The 17553-nt window shown below is 41.6% G+C and overlaps 1 protein-coding gene across 2 annotated transcripts in view; it reads left to right on the forward strand.

Annotated features, from left to right (window-relative positions):
• poc5 (POC5 centriolar protein homolog (Chlamydomonas)) overlaps nucleotides 1-17516 on the forward strand; it is a 94077-nt gene extending 76561 nt beyond the window's left edge. For both annotated transcript variants that reach the window (XM_067982696.1, XM_067982695.1), the window contains 3 exons: nucleotides 2336-2455; nucleotides 4992-5162; nucleotides 15633-17516. In XM_067982696.1, the coding sequence (XP_067838797.1) occupies nucleotides 2336-2455; nucleotides 4992-5162; nucleotides 15633-15773 (432 nt within the window). In that variant the 3' untranslated portion in view covers nucleotides 15774-17516. The remainder of the gene's footprint in view (nucleotides 1-2335; nucleotides 2456-4991; nucleotides 5163-15632) is intronic.
• The last annotated feature ends 37 nt before the right edge of the window (nucleotides 17517-17553 follow it).

The raw sequence follows: 17553 nt of genomic DNA on the forward strand, positions 1-17553 counted from the left end.
GTCGTATGAGGAGAGATTGGGTCGACACCGCCTGTATTCACTCGAGTTTAGAAGAATGAGAGGGGATCTCATTGAAACATATCAAATTCTGACAGGGCTAGACAGACTGGATGCAGGAAGGATGTTTCCCCTGGCTGGGGGGGGGGGGGTCCAGAACACGGTCACAGAATCAGGATGCGGGGTAGGACATCTAGGACTGAGATGAAGAGAAATTTCTTCACTCAGAGGGTGGTGAACCTGTGGAATTCTCTACCACAGAAGGCTGTGGAGGCCAAGTCACTGAATATATTTAAGATGGAGCTAGATAGATTTCTAGACACAAGGCGTCAAGGGGTATGGGGAGAGAGCGGGAATATGGTATTAAGATAGAGGATCAGCCATGATCATATTGAATGGCGGAGCAGGCTCAAAGGGCCGAATGGCCTACTCCTACTCCTATTTTCTATGATTATCTTTTCACTTATGTACTTATTTTCCTTTTTATGTTGACTTCTAGTCTTTTGTTCTCCCTCCTAGCCTTCCTAATCTTTGTTTCCCTTCTATATACTAATGTTTCTCGTTTTCTATATTCCCCCTATGCATGATGTGCCTCAGGATAAGACCGTGTGTAAGCTTCAGTCGCATCATGTTGTCACCAGAGGTCACTGTTGCAAAGTCAATTGGAAAAATATTCTGGTCCTTTTTCAACCTGTTGAAGGATTGAAAATCCCAATTAATAGGGTTTTGTTTTCAGTTTTATGTCCAATGTTATCTCATCTCTACTGTGCACCAGTTAAAAAGCAATGTATAACTGTTGTGATTCCTTTTTAAAAAAAAACTAGCCAGTAAATATGCAAGTGCTTTGCCTGATAAGGATGAATTCGCTCCCTCTTTTTCTCCCTTCCTTTATTTCTCCTCTACTCACTCACGCCCCCCCCCCCACCCCACAAAAAAACATTGTTAAAATTTTAAAACTCCACAATACTATCAATGGAAAGATACAAACTAAGAGAACCCTTGCTCTCCAGATTTACTGTGTGTACATTTTAATAGAAATCCTGCTGCAGCACTGAAATGGCCCTAATCAAAGTTACCAATGCCATCCTTTGTGACTTTGTCCATGGTGCACTATTCCTCCTCAATTTCTTGCAGCCTTTGACTTGGTCGACCACACCATCCTCCTCCAGTGCCCAGCTCAGTGGGACTGCTCTTACTTTGTTCCACTTTTACCTATCCAATCATATTCTGAGCATCTCCAGCAACTGCTTCTCTTTCTGCTCTTCTCCACACCATTACCTTCTGGAACCCCCTAAGGGTCCATCCTTGCCTGCCCCCCCCCCCCCACCCACCTTCCTCACGTACACGTTGCCTCTTGGCAACATCATCCGAAGACATGCAATCAGGTTCCACATGTAGGCTGACACACCCAGCTCTACCATTCTACCACCTGCTTCAGCTATTCGACTGCCTGTGTTGTCAGACAGATTCTTGAATGAACTTCAGTTTCCTCCAATTAAACATTGGGAAGACCAAAGCTCTTGAGTTTGTGGCAGGGGCCAAAGACTATACCCCTTGCCACTGATTCAATCCCCCTCCCCACTTTCTCAGGTGGAAGCAGACTGCTCACGACCTCAATGTCCTATTCAAACCCGAGCTGAGCTTCCGACCCCATATCCTCCTCATCCCAAATGCCACCAAGTTCCACCTCTAACGCCGCCCACTTCCACCTCCACACCTGCCTCAGCCCATCTGCCACTGAAACACTCATCCACGATGTTGTCACCTCTCGACTATTCAAATATGCTGCTGACTAGCCTCCCATTCTACACCCTCAATAAACTTCAGCTCATCCAAAAACCTGCTTCCCGTACCCTGTCCCGCTCACCCATCACTGCTGTTCTCACCGACCTATATTGGCTCCTAGTCCTCCAACGCCGTCTCATGTTTAAATCCTGTCATGGGCTTGCCTAGCTCTGTCACCTCTTCAAACCCTACAACAGAATCTTCCTCCTTCCCCCTGAACTTGCTGTTCCTCATGACTCTTTCCTTTTGTGCATCTCCCTTAGTTTTCCCCAACATTGGCAACCATGCCTTCAGTTGTCTAGGCCCCACATTTTGGTACTTCCCTCACTAAATTAAAACTCACCTCTTCACCCCTCCTAATATTTCTTCCTTTGACTTAGTGTCTCTTTTTGTCTGATTACACCTTGGTAAAGCGTGTTGGGAAGTTTTCCTATGTTAAAGGCACTATATAAATAGTTTTGCTACCTTTATACAGAAAAATGTATTTATAATAGCAGCTGAAACTTGACACATTGCTTTAAGTTTAAACTGTCTTGTTCAATTCCATTTCCAGGTTACTTTACATTTTGGTTCTACAAATGTTTCCCAAACCAGGCCAGGAAGGACAAGTACTCCACCAGCTACCACCACAGTGACATCTTCAGCGTTAGGATTCCAATCCACCCAGAAACTGGTAATAATTCGGAACCGTTAATTTACTCATATGTCGTATAAATCCATCTTGGGCGGTAGCACAAAACTGGCGATAGCAAATCGGCTTCCCGTTTCGCATTCTACCCGAATTTCTTTTCCATGACTTCAATGTAAAACGGGCTGCTGATTTAATATTGTCTGTTTTGCGCTACCACTGATGACTCATTTATACACCACTATCTCTGGTTTATTGAGTGCAGCTAAATCATCTGACTGGCCTAAAAGTTATCATGTGCCTCTTTAAAAGAAGCAGTTGGTTCAATATTTTTAAGATCTTCTAGCATACTTGAGGACACAAGTCAAAAGTTTGGGTGAAAAAATAGTAAGCAAACTGAAATTGCATAAAATAAATTAGAACCAGTTTGTTGAAATCCTTTTTACAGTACCATGTGAAGCATTTACCTACTCAGGTGAGCCCTTGAACTTGCATTTTGTTTGGGAATCCTGACTAAAGTGTCAGCTTGGCTGTGATAGCACTCTCAACTCTGAGTCAGGTCATGGGTTCAAGCCCCACTCCAGATCTTCAGCGTAAAATCTAGGCTGACACTTCAGTGGAATACTGTATTGTTGCAGATGCCATCTTTCGGATGAGATGTTAAATTGAGTGCTGTCTGCCTGTTATGGTGGATGGAAAAAAAATCACATGGCACTATTCAAAGAAGAGCAGTGATTCATAACATTCATAATTTACAGCGCAGAAGGCGGCCATTTGGCTGTCTGTGCCAAAATTTACTATTTATTCCTAATTTTTAAATTATGTATCCCCTTTAGTATTAACGATATTCTTATCAATCCCTTTTCATAATTTTGAAGATGTCTATTAAGTGACCTCAAAGTTTCACCTTTTCCAATGAGTCTTACTCCTTTAATCATGCCTCATGCAGTCGCTAATATTGACCAAGAAACGATTACCATTAGCCATTTGCATTAATGTCAATTTCAAAGTTGCCGGTTATAACATCTTAAGTGCTCTGTTTATTTTGGGTAGAAACAGCTGTGCTTACTCACTAGTTCACACCTCAAAGTCTTAATCTATAATATTTTTGTGAATTACCTAAGTTTTCAGGGTCATGAACAACAGAATGCCTTGAGTCATTGTCTTGGTCCCTGGATCAAAGGCATCTATAGTGGAGTAGCAAATCAATTTAGCAGTTTGCATGACGTTATCTGATCATTTTCCTGAGTTTGGTGCTGCTGAACTTGGGGTCCGGCAGCAAGGAAGTTTGTTCAGGTATATGGCACTACCACATTATACCGGCCATCGCACACAATGAGCAAATCGCGTTCACACGAACCTGCCCACTATAAGCGGTGCGGACTGTAATTGCTACATAGCTATTAATTGTGATGTCCTGACTGTCTTGCTTTATTTGCAGTACTTGCTGAACTAGAGCATAAAACCACACTCCATCACGAGCAGACACTTAAACTTTCCATCCACTTTTCATATATTCAAAACTTTTACAGCATAGTGGAGGCCTTTTGGCCCATTGTGTCTGTGCTAACTCTACAACAAGATATCTATTCTAAATAATAGCATTTATACGTCTTTAACGTAGAAAAGTTAAAAGGGAGAGTTAGGAAAGGTGCCTGGAGGCTTGATTGAAAAGATGGGTTTTGAGAAGATTTTTAACAGATTTCAGGAGGTCTTTACTCTAATTCCATTTCTCTGCCCTTTTCCTGTATACTTTTAGATTCCTTTTCACATACTTATCCAGTACTTTTAAATAATGTTAGTCTCTGCCTCAACAGCCACTACTTGATTATGGAATGTCTATAACTGCAGTTGGTGCAACTGCCTCTTCAACCCCCTGTTTCATTTTCTTTTTCTGACTGTCCCATCAACTGTTTTCAGTAAAGTGTAAGATATAGCAGTGACTGAAGACCAGCAAATCAGACTCTCTATGCATTTGAGTGTGTATGCATAGAAATGCCTCACCCCACATGCAGAACAAGCAGTCATAATAACTGCATATTTCCAGTTTTTGGTACTACATAAATGATGCCAATACTACACTAACATTGCCAATTAAACAGATATAAGATTATATGCTTTAGGCGCAAACAGGCGTAGCACGCCAGAAGGATCAGGGCATGATTCACAGTCTGAACTAAGTCAACTCAATCTCAGCCCAGGCAACAATTGGGCCACCTGGGCTAGGGAGGTGGAAAAATCACTCATCACTACCTAGTAGCTCCTACTGGCAAGTGTACATGTGGTCCTCTGGTGAAGATTGAGCTCAATTATGTTGCTCTTGCTAAATAGCCTGCCAGTGTTCACTGTCCAGGCTCTCATGTTAAGAATGAACACTAAGGATAGATACCAAAGGGCAGCGAACACCCCTGGAACTGTCCCCAGCAGGGATTGTGCTGTCAGGAAAGATGGGACAAAATTTTGCAATTTTGAAAAAGCAATACTAGCTTTAATTCACTCAATTGTTTTGGCATGTTCATATTTTGAAGAGTGTTGATGTGTAACTTTTTACTTTTGAAACTGACTTTCTTACTGTGTTTAGCCTATTACTAAGTGTGTGAGCTCAGCACAGCAAAAAGCTGGGAAGACCATAGTGGCACGTATCACAGGGCGATCTGACATGGCCCCGAAAGGAGTTAAATGTGGATCTAGCCAGGGAGTGGCACCGCCAATGACTTCAGTATGTGTGGAAAGACATCATCCAATTACACAGGTAAAAAAACAATGAACACTGGGTGGAAAGGTAACTGCTTCAGACAGTGAAATAAGACCTAATCTATTTCAATTACTCCTTTTTGTGTGGATGAAATTCAGAAATGTTACACCTAGGCAAATTGGTGTCACTGATCCACATTTCAGAGGGATTGAATGTCTGTCTTGTATCAGCTAATTGTTGGAATAGTTTATATAATACATATAGATGTTCTACCTTTGTTTTACCCTTTTAATAAAATCCTCTTGCGCTGAGCCAATTGTTATAAACAATGGTAATAATATAAAACATCCTGGATAATAGTGGATGAGACCATGTTTTTGTAGAAGTATTCACCTGTTAGTTCATGCCACATAAAGAAATGAACAGTAGGACATTTTTGGCATAGCTGTGAAAAAGTGTGTTTAGTTTAAGAAATAGCCAAGGCTGTAACAGGGGTTTTGTTTTTGTTAATCCAGGTAAAGGATGATGGTAAACAAATGATTTCCCTCCCCTCTTCTTCTCCTCTTCCCCCTCCCCCATACCCCCATCCCTCAGCCATTTTTGTGGTTCATTGCCCAGGTCAATCACTCCTGGGTCAAGTATAACACAAGGTGATACCAAGTATAATTCTTGCAATCTGCCCCAAAAATATGATTTGACACTATCCTCAGAGCAACCCCCCCCAACTTTACTATTATGAATGTTTCCCACACCTGCAATCATTGTTGCCTCTCTGGATGGCCAATTTGTGCCAAATAATAGGTTTGTTCTTTGGACTTGTGCCCACTAGAAGCTGAAGTAAGACCACCCAATGTCACTAGATACGGGACTCTTACAGCTGAGGAGAGAGAGAGGACTTGTGTGTTGTTGATCTGGACCACCCAGTCCTCAGTCTTGTAATTTACAATGTCATCTGTATAGATTTTTAAATGTTGACCAAATATAAGTAACAACTCTCATTTATATAGTGCCTTTAATGTATTAAAACGTCCCAAAGCGCTTCACAGGAGCGTTATCAATCAAAATTTGACACCAAGCCACATAAGGCAATATTAGGACAGGTGACTAAAAGCTTGGTCAAAGAGGTGGGATTTAAGGAACGTCTTAAAGTAGGAAAGGTGGAGCGGCTTAGGCACGGTTGCCAATGGTGGGACAATTAAAATCGGGGATGCGCAAGAGGCAAGAATTGGAGGAGCGCAGAGATCTCTGAGGGGTGAGGCCATGGAGGGATTTGAAAACAAGGATGAGAATTTTAAAATCAAGGTGTTCCTGGACCAAGAACCAATAGCGAGCACAGGGGTGATTGGATTAACGGGACTTGGCGTGAGTTAGGACACAGGCAGCAGAGTTTTGGGTGAGCTTAAGTTTGTGGAGGGTGCAAGATAGGATGCTGGCCAGTAGAGCATTGGAATAGTCAAGTCTAGAAGTAACAAAGGCATGAATGAGGGTTTCAGCAGCAGATGAGCTGAGGCAGGGGCAGAGATGGGTGATGTTACGGAGGTAGAAGTAAGCGGTCATGGTGATGGAGTGGATATGTGGTTGGAAACTCATCTCTGTCAAATAAGACTGCAAGGTTGCAAGCGGTCTGGTTCAGTCTCACAGTGGCCCGGGAGAGGGTTGGAGTCAATGGCTGGGGAATGGAGTTTATGGTTGGGACCGAGGACAATGGCTTCGGTCTTCCCAATATTTAGTTGGAGGAAATTTTTGCTCATCCAGTACTGGATGTTGGACAAGCAGTGTGATAAATCGGACAATGGAGGTGTTGAGGGAGGTGGTGGTGAGGTAGAGCTTGGGTGTCGTCCGTGTACATGTGGAACCTGACGTGTTTTCGGATGATGTCGCCAAGGGTCAGCAGGTAGATGAGAAATAGGGGGCTAGTATAGATCCTTGGGGACTCCAGAGGTAACGGAGAGGGAAGAGAAGCCATTCCAGGTGATTCTCTGGGTACTACTGGATAGATAAGAATGGAACCAGGTGAGCACAGTCCCACCCAGCTAGATGATGGAGAGGCGTTGGAGGAGGATGGTGTGGTAAACCGTGTTAAAGGCTGCAGACAGGTTGAGAAGGACAAGGAGGGATAGTTTACCATGGTCACAGTCACATAGGATATCATTTATGACCGATAAGGACCGTTTCAGTACTATGGCAGGGGCGGAAATCTGATTGGGTTCGCAGGAGTTGCGGGAAAGATGAGCACGGATTTGGGAGGCAACAACATGTTCAAGGACTTGAGAGGAGAAGGAGATTGGAGATGGGGCAGTAGTTTGCAAGGACAGAGGGGTCAGTGGTGGTTTTTTTGAGGGGGGTGATTACGGCAGATTTGAAGGGCAGGGGGACAGTACCTGAGGAGAGGGAACCATTAACAATATCAACTAACGGGGGTGGGGGTGCCAGGAAGGGAAGTTGGGTGGTCAGTTTGGTGGGACGGGAAGGAGATTGGCAAGATTAGCCCCCATCAGGCGCACTGGGCAGAGAAATCGGTGAGAGTAGGAAGGGGCAGTTGGAGTGCTGCTCATGAAGCAGCGATGAGTGCCTCGATTGGGCCCTTCGGAGGATGCCACGAGAGGCAGAGAGGGAAGTTGTAGACTTATCTAAGAGGGAGTCAAGTTTGGGACGGCAGCAGGAGAGTAGGAAGGTCGAAGTGCTGAAGAGTTGGGGTTGAGATTTGGGCAGCGTAAAGCAATTAAACCACTTCATACGTATGAATCGTTATTGCAGCCCTGAGTCCAATTTTTGAAAACGTGACTAGAATATAAATAATAGTTTAAAACTATGGCTCACCAGTGGTATATTTTAGTATTTAATGACAGTTTAATATTTTCAGAGCCAGTCTTTAAATTTACAGTCCAATTTATTTTAATGGTAATTTTTAAATAAAAAATGGCTTTGCTAATTTTTTTTCTGATTGCATTCTACTACTCTTGTTTTCACAGGTGTCCAATTCTCTTTTTTAAAATGAAAAATAAAACTGGAAAAATTATACTAGTGATAATCATGATAGCCATGTTAGATCAGCAGGAAATGGCTTGAGAAGATTATAACAAACTAATTGTATATGGACAGAAGATTAATTTCAAGAAAAATGACAGGACTGAATAACTTGAGAATATTTTGAAATAAATGTACATTTTTTTTTACTAACTGCTCCAATGCCACAATTTTTAAACTGTACGATTTCTCACTTATGTCAAAAAAAATGGTAGGGGAAATGGATCAGTGAGTATTGATTCCCTTCCAGTAAGTTTTAGTAAACTGGGTGCATGTTTTGAGCAACTGATACATTTTTCTGCACTGAAAATTTGTATATTTTGGAACTGTGGTGCTTAAAATTTTTTTTAGCTGTATCATGTCTTTCATTTTGGGTCTAATTGAGGTGTTTAAAATGAAGGGATTTGATCGGGTAAATAAGAAAACCATTTGCTTTGGGGGAACCCAGGACAAGGAGGCATAATCTCAAAATTAGAGCTAGGTCATTTAGGAAGCACACTTTCACACAAGGAGTAGTGGAAATCTGGAACACTTTCCCCAGAAGGTGCTGGATGCTGGGGCAATTGGAACTTTCAAGATTGAGATAGATTTTTGTTCGGCAAGGGTGTCAAGCAATGTGGAGCAAAGGCGGGTAAATGGAGTTGAGGTACTGATCAGTCATGATCTAATTGAAAGGCGGAACAGGCTCAAGGGGCTGAATGGCCTACTCCTGTTCCAATGTTGAAAATTAGCCTAAGGTGAAGGCAATTGTGTAAATGTGAACTTATTTTGCTACTCAGTTTATACTTACCAAAATACCAAGTTTAGCCTGTTTGGCTTTTTCACATGAAGAACTAGTTTCAAATTGTTTTTTAACCAAACATAAACCATATGCACATTCTTGTTCAGCCAGCCCTTACTTCCAATGCTGTCAAACTTGGCACATAAATGGAAATTCTTCACAAGTCAGGCCTGCTAGTTTTTTTTCCCCCCTGGTTAGTCCTTGTGTTACAAAACACCTGTGCTAACAAATTTGCTTAGCAATGTACAAAAACATGCAGCATACATTGTAAATGACTTTGTGTAGATCACAGTATAAAACTACTGCAACCTACAGAATGTTAATTGATTCTCACTGCATTCAACTGTGGAATTTAGCTCAGCAGGCTGCCTGAAGGACTTCAACTGCAGTCTTTTCGTATTGACCCAATTTTCTCTATTTGATTAAACTAACCTATAAAATGACCCTATATTTATTCAGTATGCATTGAGATATTTTACTAAATAATGAAATTGATACTTCATTTGTACGTAAACAATGAAAATATGAATTTTTTTTTTTCAAAAATCTGCTTGAGGTTGTAGCAGTTGCTGGACATGTACAGAATATCCCAGCAGTGATGGTGAGCTGCAGGCATTCCTTTATTCATGCAAAGGGATACCATAACTGATCGTTCTTGGTGGCTTTCACAGTTCGGAAAGAACAGAGATGATAATATCACTGAGATACTGTGTGTTCAGCATTGGCCACTGTATTGCACTCCACCCACTTCACTCCATCTAGGCCCCAACTCTGCTGTCAGCTTCCTCCATCTCGGCCAGGTCTCCTGCTTCCTCCCTCCCACCCACCCACCCAACAGCGGTTTGGATTTCTCCATAACTGTAGAGATTACTAGCAGCATATCTAAACAGAAAAGGGTGTATTACAGTTGGCGCGATAACTATTTGATCTAGATCCAAATTAAATTCAATTCTTCATTATTATTACTTCATGATTTTTCCAGCATTCATTTTTAATTCCTCCTTTCAATGTGAATCTGGTGGATTTAGCAGCACAGCATACTGCACCCCATTTCCACAAATGCAATTTGGGGGCACTTAATGCATATAGGTTCAGTGACATAAGCACCTGATAGACTATGCAGAGTATTTATTTAAACAAAGCAAGCCTTGTATTCTAACCCATTTTTGATTCAAAAATAGGAAGCCTCCCATTTGGGTTAGAATGTTTGAACTTCTGGAGTAGGTGATTGTATGTTTGAGATAATCCAGATGGTTGTAGCAACTTTTGACTTATTAGGTGAAATATGTTAAGATTGAGCATACTCCAGGAGGTTTTCTAGTAGAACTGACATCTCCTAGGTTACAGCCCAAGCTGCATTGCACAACATTATGTAAACTGAGATTACTGAAGCAATTGGCTGTGAATGCTTTACATAAAGGTGCTGCTATGGCAGCTCAAAGCAATATGTAGGGTCTCCTAGTTGAAGATTTCATGTTTTGTACCTAAATCATAGAACAAGTTATTGATTATTACAATTTTATAAGCTTTTGGATGCTGCTTCTAATTTCACAAGGCTAGCTTTAACCTGCTCCCCAGAGTCCAAACATTGTTCCTTGCAGGAACCTATCCAGACACCGTTCCTCCTTAGGAGGGTTCAACTAGCCAAGCTAGCAGCCCCTTAAACAAAAAAGCTGGTTTGTGCCTGGAGTCGGAAAGATCAGGTAAAATTAACCTTTAGGGACGTTACAGGAAGAAGCAGCCTAATTTATCTTCTACATAGAATTTTTTTTTTTAAAAAGGTATGGGGGCAGGATTAACTTTTTAAGCTTTGTAAATCCATGCACAGGTGACCTCATCTTGGCCTCACCAAGCCCAAGTCTAGTTTGTAAAACTGCTTTGGTACACCCTTTTTATATATGGAAAATGAGGAATGCTAGATTATTCATTGTGGGTGAGTCTTCCTTTTCCTTTTGAATGCAGTATCATTTTTGAATTCATTCTCTGACCTGTAGTAATGGGACTACTAAAAATTTAAAATTTGAGCACTTTATGCTGCCAGTATATAAGCTTGGGTCTTTTACTGCTATTTCTAATCAAAAGGAGATTACATATCTATGTAGGAACATAGGAACAGGAGTAGGCCATTCAGCCCCTCGTGTCTGCTCCGCCATTTGATAAGATCATGGCTGATCTGTGATCTAACTCCATATACCTGCCTTTGGCCCATATCCCTTAATACCTTTGGTTGCCAAAAAGCTGTCTATCTCAGAATTAAATTTAGCAATTGAGCTAGCATCAATTGACGTTCGCGGAAGAGTTCCAAACTTCTACAACCCTTTGTGTGTAGTGGGAGAGCCTTAGACATACATCCAGATTTAAACGGCAAGTATCCCTAGGTTCCTTTTTTTAACCTTCCAATAGGTAACAAAATATATTTGTGACAATAGTACTGCATTCAGAGAATGATATAGCATGCACCTACACTTAATAATCCACATTTGTATAACTTTAAAAAAACTTAATTTATATCACATCTCTAATGTCTCAAAAGTGCCTCATTTACAATGAATTACTTTGAAGTGCCATGTAGGTAAGCTAATGAACACATCAGACTGGAAAAAATGGTAGCACAATGCTTGTAAATTAGATTAGCAACATCACAAGTAGTTTATTTCTGTAAGCCACAATTCTATTTGACATCTGTATACTGTTTGCCATTTCTCAGACTTGTCAAATTATTTTACCTTTTCAGCAAACTTTTTAGCTATAGAGAGATAGAGAACGATACCTGGAATTGACATTCATATCTGTGCTTTGATTTGGTGGTGGTCATTTGCATCATTGCTCAATGCTAGCGTACCACAGAATATTCCAGTAATAGTCTGTAGAAAACTTAAACCATCACTTTTAACTAGATGCAACTTCCCATCAGAATGTATATTCCCAAAAGAGGTTCTGAGGAGGATCAAAAGTTTGTATATCTTGATAAATGATGACTCATCTACTCAGTGACTGGAACATTTCCAGATTTTAATAAAATATAATTGACTGCTTATGAAAAACTGATTTCCTTTTAAAACTGCAATACTGGGAGCTATTTTTGCCTGTGCAATGTCTCTATGCAAGAGCAATCCAGCTAGTCCCACTCCCCCACCCTATCCCCATAGCCCTGCAATTTTGTTTCCTTTCAAGTACTTATCCAGTTCCCTTTTGACGACCATGATTGAATCTGCCTCCACCACCCCCCTCAGGCAGTGCATTCCAGATCCCCACCAGTCACTGTTTTAAAAAAAAAGTTCCTCATGTCACGTTTGATTCTTTTGCCAATCACCTTTAGATCTATGTCCTCTGGTTCTTAACCCTTCTGCCAATGGGAACAGTTTCTCTCTCTCTCTACTCTGTCTAGACCCTTCATGATTTTGAATACCTCTATCAAATCTCCTCTCAACCATCTCTGTTCCATGGGGAACAGCCCCAGCTTCTACAGTCTGTTCACGTAACTGAAATTCCTCATCCCTGGAATCATTCTAGTAAATCTTTTCTGGACCCTCTGAGGCCTTCACATCCTTCCTGAAGTGCGGTGACCAAAACTGGACACAATAATCCAGTTGTGGCCGAACCAGTGTTTTATAAAGGTTCATGACTTCCATGCTTTTGTACTCTGTGCCTCCATTTATAAAGCCTAGGATTCCGTATGCTTTTTTAATCCCTTTCTCAATCTGTCCTGCCACCTTCAACGATTTGTGCACATATGCTCCCAGATCTCTGTTCCTGTACCCCTTTTAGAGTTGTGCCCTCTAGTTTATATTGCCTCTCCTTGTTCTTCCTACTGAAATGTATCACTTTGCATTTTTCTGTTAAATTTCATCTGCCACGTGTCTGCCCATGCCAACCAGCCTGTCCACATCCTCTTGAAGTCTATCACTATCCTCCTCACTGTTTACTACCCTTCCAAGTTTTGTGTCATCTGCAAATTTTGAAATTGTGCCCTGTACATCCAAGTCATTAATATATATCAAGAAAAGCAGTGGTCCCAGCACCGACCCCTGGGGAACACCACTGTACACCTTCCTCCACTCCAAGAAACAACCGTTCACCACTACTGTTTCCTGTCACTTAGCCAATTCTGTATCCATGTTGCCACTGCTCCCTTTATTCCATGGGCTGCAATCTTGATAAGCCTACCGTGCAGCCTTTTTGAAAATCCATATACACCACATCAACTGCATTGCCGTCATCCACCCTCTGTTACCTCATCAAAAAACTCTATCCGGTTAGTTGAACACGATATGCCTTTAACAAATCCGTGCTAGCTTTCCCTAATCAATCCACACTTGTCCAAGTGACTGTTAATTCTGTCCCGGATTATCATTTCTAAAAGTTTCCCCACCACTGAGGTTAAACTGACTGGCTTATAGTTGCTGGGTTTATCTTTACACCTTTTTTGAACAAGGGTGTAACATTTGCAATTCTCCAGTCCTCTGTCCCCACCCCCATAATCTATGGATGTTTGGAAGATTATGGCCAGTACCTCTGCAATTTCCACCCTTACTTCCCTCAGCAACCTAGGATGCATCCCATCTGGACTGGGTGTCTTATCTACTTTAAGAACAGCTAGCCTTTCTAGGACCTCTATCAATTTTTAGCCCATCCAATATCTCCACCATATCGTCCTCACTGAGACTCTGGCAGCATCTTCTTTCTTGGAAAAGACAGATGCAAAGTACTCATTTAGTACCTTGGCCTCCATGAGTAGATCTCCTTTATGGTCCCTAATCGGCCCCACCCCTCCTCTTACTACCCGTTTCTGTTTACATGTCTGTAGAAGACTTTTGGATTCCCCTTTACGTTGCCTGCCAGTCTATTCTCATACTCTCTCTTTGCCCCTCTTATTTCCTTTTTCACATCCCCTCTGAACTTTCTATATTCTGCCTGGTTCTCACTTGTGTTATCAACCTGACATCTGTCATACACTCCTTTTTTCCGTTTTCATCTTGCTATCTCTTTTGTCATCCAGGGAGCACTGGCTTTAGTTGCCCTACCGTTCCACCTTGTGGGAATGTGCCTAGACTGTACCCGAACCATCTCCTCTAAAGGCCACCCACTGTTCAATTACAGTTTTGCCTGCCAATCTTTGATTCCAGTTTACCCAGGCCAAATCTGTTCTCGTCCCACTTAAATTGGCCTTCCTCCAATAAAAGTAAAAATACCCAAGAGTGGTCAGTCCTTTTCCATAGCTATTCTAAACCTTATGATACTATGATTGCTGCTCCCTCACTGACACTTGTTCTACTTGGCCTACCTCATTCCCTAGAACTAAGTCCAGCAATGCCTCCTTCCTCGTTGGGCTGGAAACGTACTGGTCAATAAAGTTATCCTGAACACATTTCAAAAATTCTTCCCCCTCTTTGCCCCTTATTATTGTTACCCCAGTCTATATTAGGATAGTCGAAGTCCCCAATTATCACTACTCTACAGCTTGTAATTTCCCTGCAAATTTGCTCCTCTATATCCTTCCCACTAGTTGGCCTATAGAATACACCCAGTAGTGTAATGACACCTCTATTGTTCCTTAACTCTAACCAAATAGATTTTGTCCTTGACCCCTCCAAGACATCCTCTTTCTCCAGCACTGCAATATTCTCCTTAATTAACACGTACGTACGTCCGTCCTTCCTTCCTCCCTCAGAACCTAATCCTGCCCTTCTTTGAGCCATGTCTCCATTATCACCACGACATCATAGTCCCATGTGGCTATTTGCACCTGCAGCTCACCAACTTTGTTTACCATGCTTCGTGCATTTAAGCACATGCACTGCAAACCCGTCTTAGACTTTCTTGTACTCTTAGTCTGATCCCACCTAATACTGTACTATTACTTGCTCTAGTGCTGTCTCTCTTCCAATCCTTTTGTGCCCCTTGTTTCTCCTTTCCATTGCTACATTCAGATGTCCATCCCCCTGCCAAATTAGCTTAAACCTCTCCCGCCCCCACAGCACTAGCAAATCTCCCCACAAGGACATTGGACCGAGCTCTGTTGAGGTGCAACCTTTCCAGCCTGTACAGGTCCCACCTTCCCCAAAACTAGTCCCAATGCCCCAGGAATCTAAAGCCCTCCCTTCTGCACCATCTTCTCTATCCTCCTATTTCTATACTCGCTAACACGTGGCACTGGGAGTAATCCAGAGATTACTACCTTTTTGAGGTCCTGCTTATTAATCTCTTTCCTAACTCCTTAAAATTTGCCTGCAGGACCTCATCCCTCTCTCCCTATGTCATTGGTACCGATATGGACCACAATCTCTGGCTGTTCACTGTCCACCTGCACCACCCCCCCTCCCCCCCCCCCCCCCCCCAAAAGAATGTTCTGCAGCCACTCCATGACAACTTTGACCCTGGCACCAGGGAGGCAACATACTACCCTGGAATCACGTCTGCGACTGCAGAAACACCTGTCTGCTCCCCTAACTATAGAATCTCATCACTATCTCTGTCCTGACCTTTCTCCTCTACCCCCCACCCCAGGGTGCTGTGGACTTAGCGCTGGCTGCACTCAGCAGAGGAACCCTCTCCCTCACCAGTATTCAGAACTGAATATTGGTTAGAGAGCGAGATGCACTCGGGGGACTCCTGCACTACCTGCCTTCACAAAAAAATACTTTGGGTTGGGGAACAGGCTCATACTTTAGGTTTGGAGGAGGATGCTGCTCACTTCTTGTCCTTTTTTTGCCCACCAGCAAACCATTGGTCAAGCTACTGCAGCCAAGTATCCTCGATCCAGCCAGCCTCCCTCAGCCACTGGGGGGAAAGTCACAGCCCAGAATGCAAAATCACCCACCATAAGCTGCGGCATCCAATCGATAAAGGTTGTAGACTGACTGCCTCATCAACGAAAGCACCAGAAACTTGAAATGAGTGGAGGATACATCATGGAAACCGGTGAAATCTACAGTTTGTTCTATAAGTGAAGACTGAGGACCTTAAATTGTGAGATGTCACCGTTATTAAATTAATGTGAATGACCTAACTCATGAGCAAAGTTGCAAGTGCGATATTGGGCATTCAGTGTCCAATAAAAGTATTTTGCAATATATGTAGGTTTCTGTTTATGCAAGGAGTGTATCAATAATTTTTGAATGCTGTAAAATCCGAAGATTGACTGCACAGGGTTTAAAGGTGACATCTCAACTTTTCCGTTGGCCTGTTGGCAAAAGATCATTCAGACCAATGCCCAAGATGCACCTCCGTGAAGGCACAATGCATGCTGTAGTGGGGCTAGATTCTATAAAAGTTCCATGAGTTTGCGCACGGAACCATCTTTTAACGTAGAGCTTTGGGGGGAAATTATGTTCTCAACGACGAGTTTTGTTTAAAAATATAGCATCAGTCATTGTATAAATCCTCATCCATTTGTAGGTTAAAGAGATGCAGTTCATCAATGGGAGTGGTATAAACCAGTGTTCTTCATTGTATTCCATTTCTACCATGGGTTTGAAAAATGCAAACTAGTGTTTAAATGTTAAGTTACTATTTAAGTGCTTTGTGATATTGTAATGAAGTGGTTGTTGCATCAAAATGAATAATTTTAATTATAAACATACATTTTATAGATGATGCTGGATCAAGTACAACTCTTAAATAACATTACTTCTCAGTTCCACTCAACCATTTCCTGTCAGCTGGTCCCATTACAATCCCGATATGTTGTCGTCATAATGTCTTAAAATATCCCTCTTCCTGTCACACAGATGAGGTGTCTAAGCATCAGTATAAGATACAAATTGCACTTTAATTGAATATATAGACTATAAACATTAAAGCTTCTGCATAGGAAGAGTCATCACACTTTTATGTATTAGTCTTGTAACAGCAGCTATTCTTTAATCTCTACATAGGAATTCAGAGAAGGGTTAACGGCCATAATAAGTGAACTTTGGCCTAAGTTTCCATTTATGACATCGTAATTGGAAGTTAAAACCTATCAATACATACACCTCTTAGAAACTTGAAGTGGCAGAGACAGATGAGTGTGAGCAGAGCACCTGCCTGCTGCCTTTTAGAGGAGAATGGTACAGTGCAATTTGGGAAGAGGGATACAAACAGTTTTTGAAACTGAATAGCTTCCTGTACTTGGTGTGATTCATTATGCAGTAAGAAGAGGACAGCGATTAGGTTTGCAGTGTTGAGGGTTTTCTTAGGCCTAACCTGTGATGTAAATTCATTGTAACTGTTTAGAGCAAAAATGTTCGAGCCTGACCCATCCTGTATAATCAACACACTGGCATGAGGCTTAGCACAGCTCAATGCTAGATCATGTTTTCAACTGGTCACCAAAAATTCCAGCTTTTTGTATAATTTTCATAATTAAAATCTGCTTGTGTAAAAATTTTTGTTTGCCAAATGTATTTATGGTTTGAAGTTCCAGTTTTAGTTATGTGCAAATTATAATTCCTATCAAACTCAACTTTTTGAAAAAAGTTGATTTATTTAAGACCACAAACGTAAAGTTTGGCTTGAAAGTATAATTATAAATGACTTCTGTATAAACGTGTGTATATAAAATTCATATTTTTAAACTTTTGTATTGCAAATTTTTAACTTCTAACTACAGTACTACAATAAATGAGTCCTCAATCTGATTTTCTTTGAATTTTATTC

This window comes from Heptranchias perlo, chromosome 4 (assembly GCF_035084215.1).
Source record: "Heptranchias perlo isolate sHepPer1 chromosome 4, sHepPer1.hap1, whole genome shotgun sequence".
Classification (NCBI taxonomy): domain Eukaryota; kingdom Metazoa; phylum Chordata; class Chondrichthyes; order Hexanchiformes; family Hexanchidae; genus Heptranchias; species Heptranchias perlo.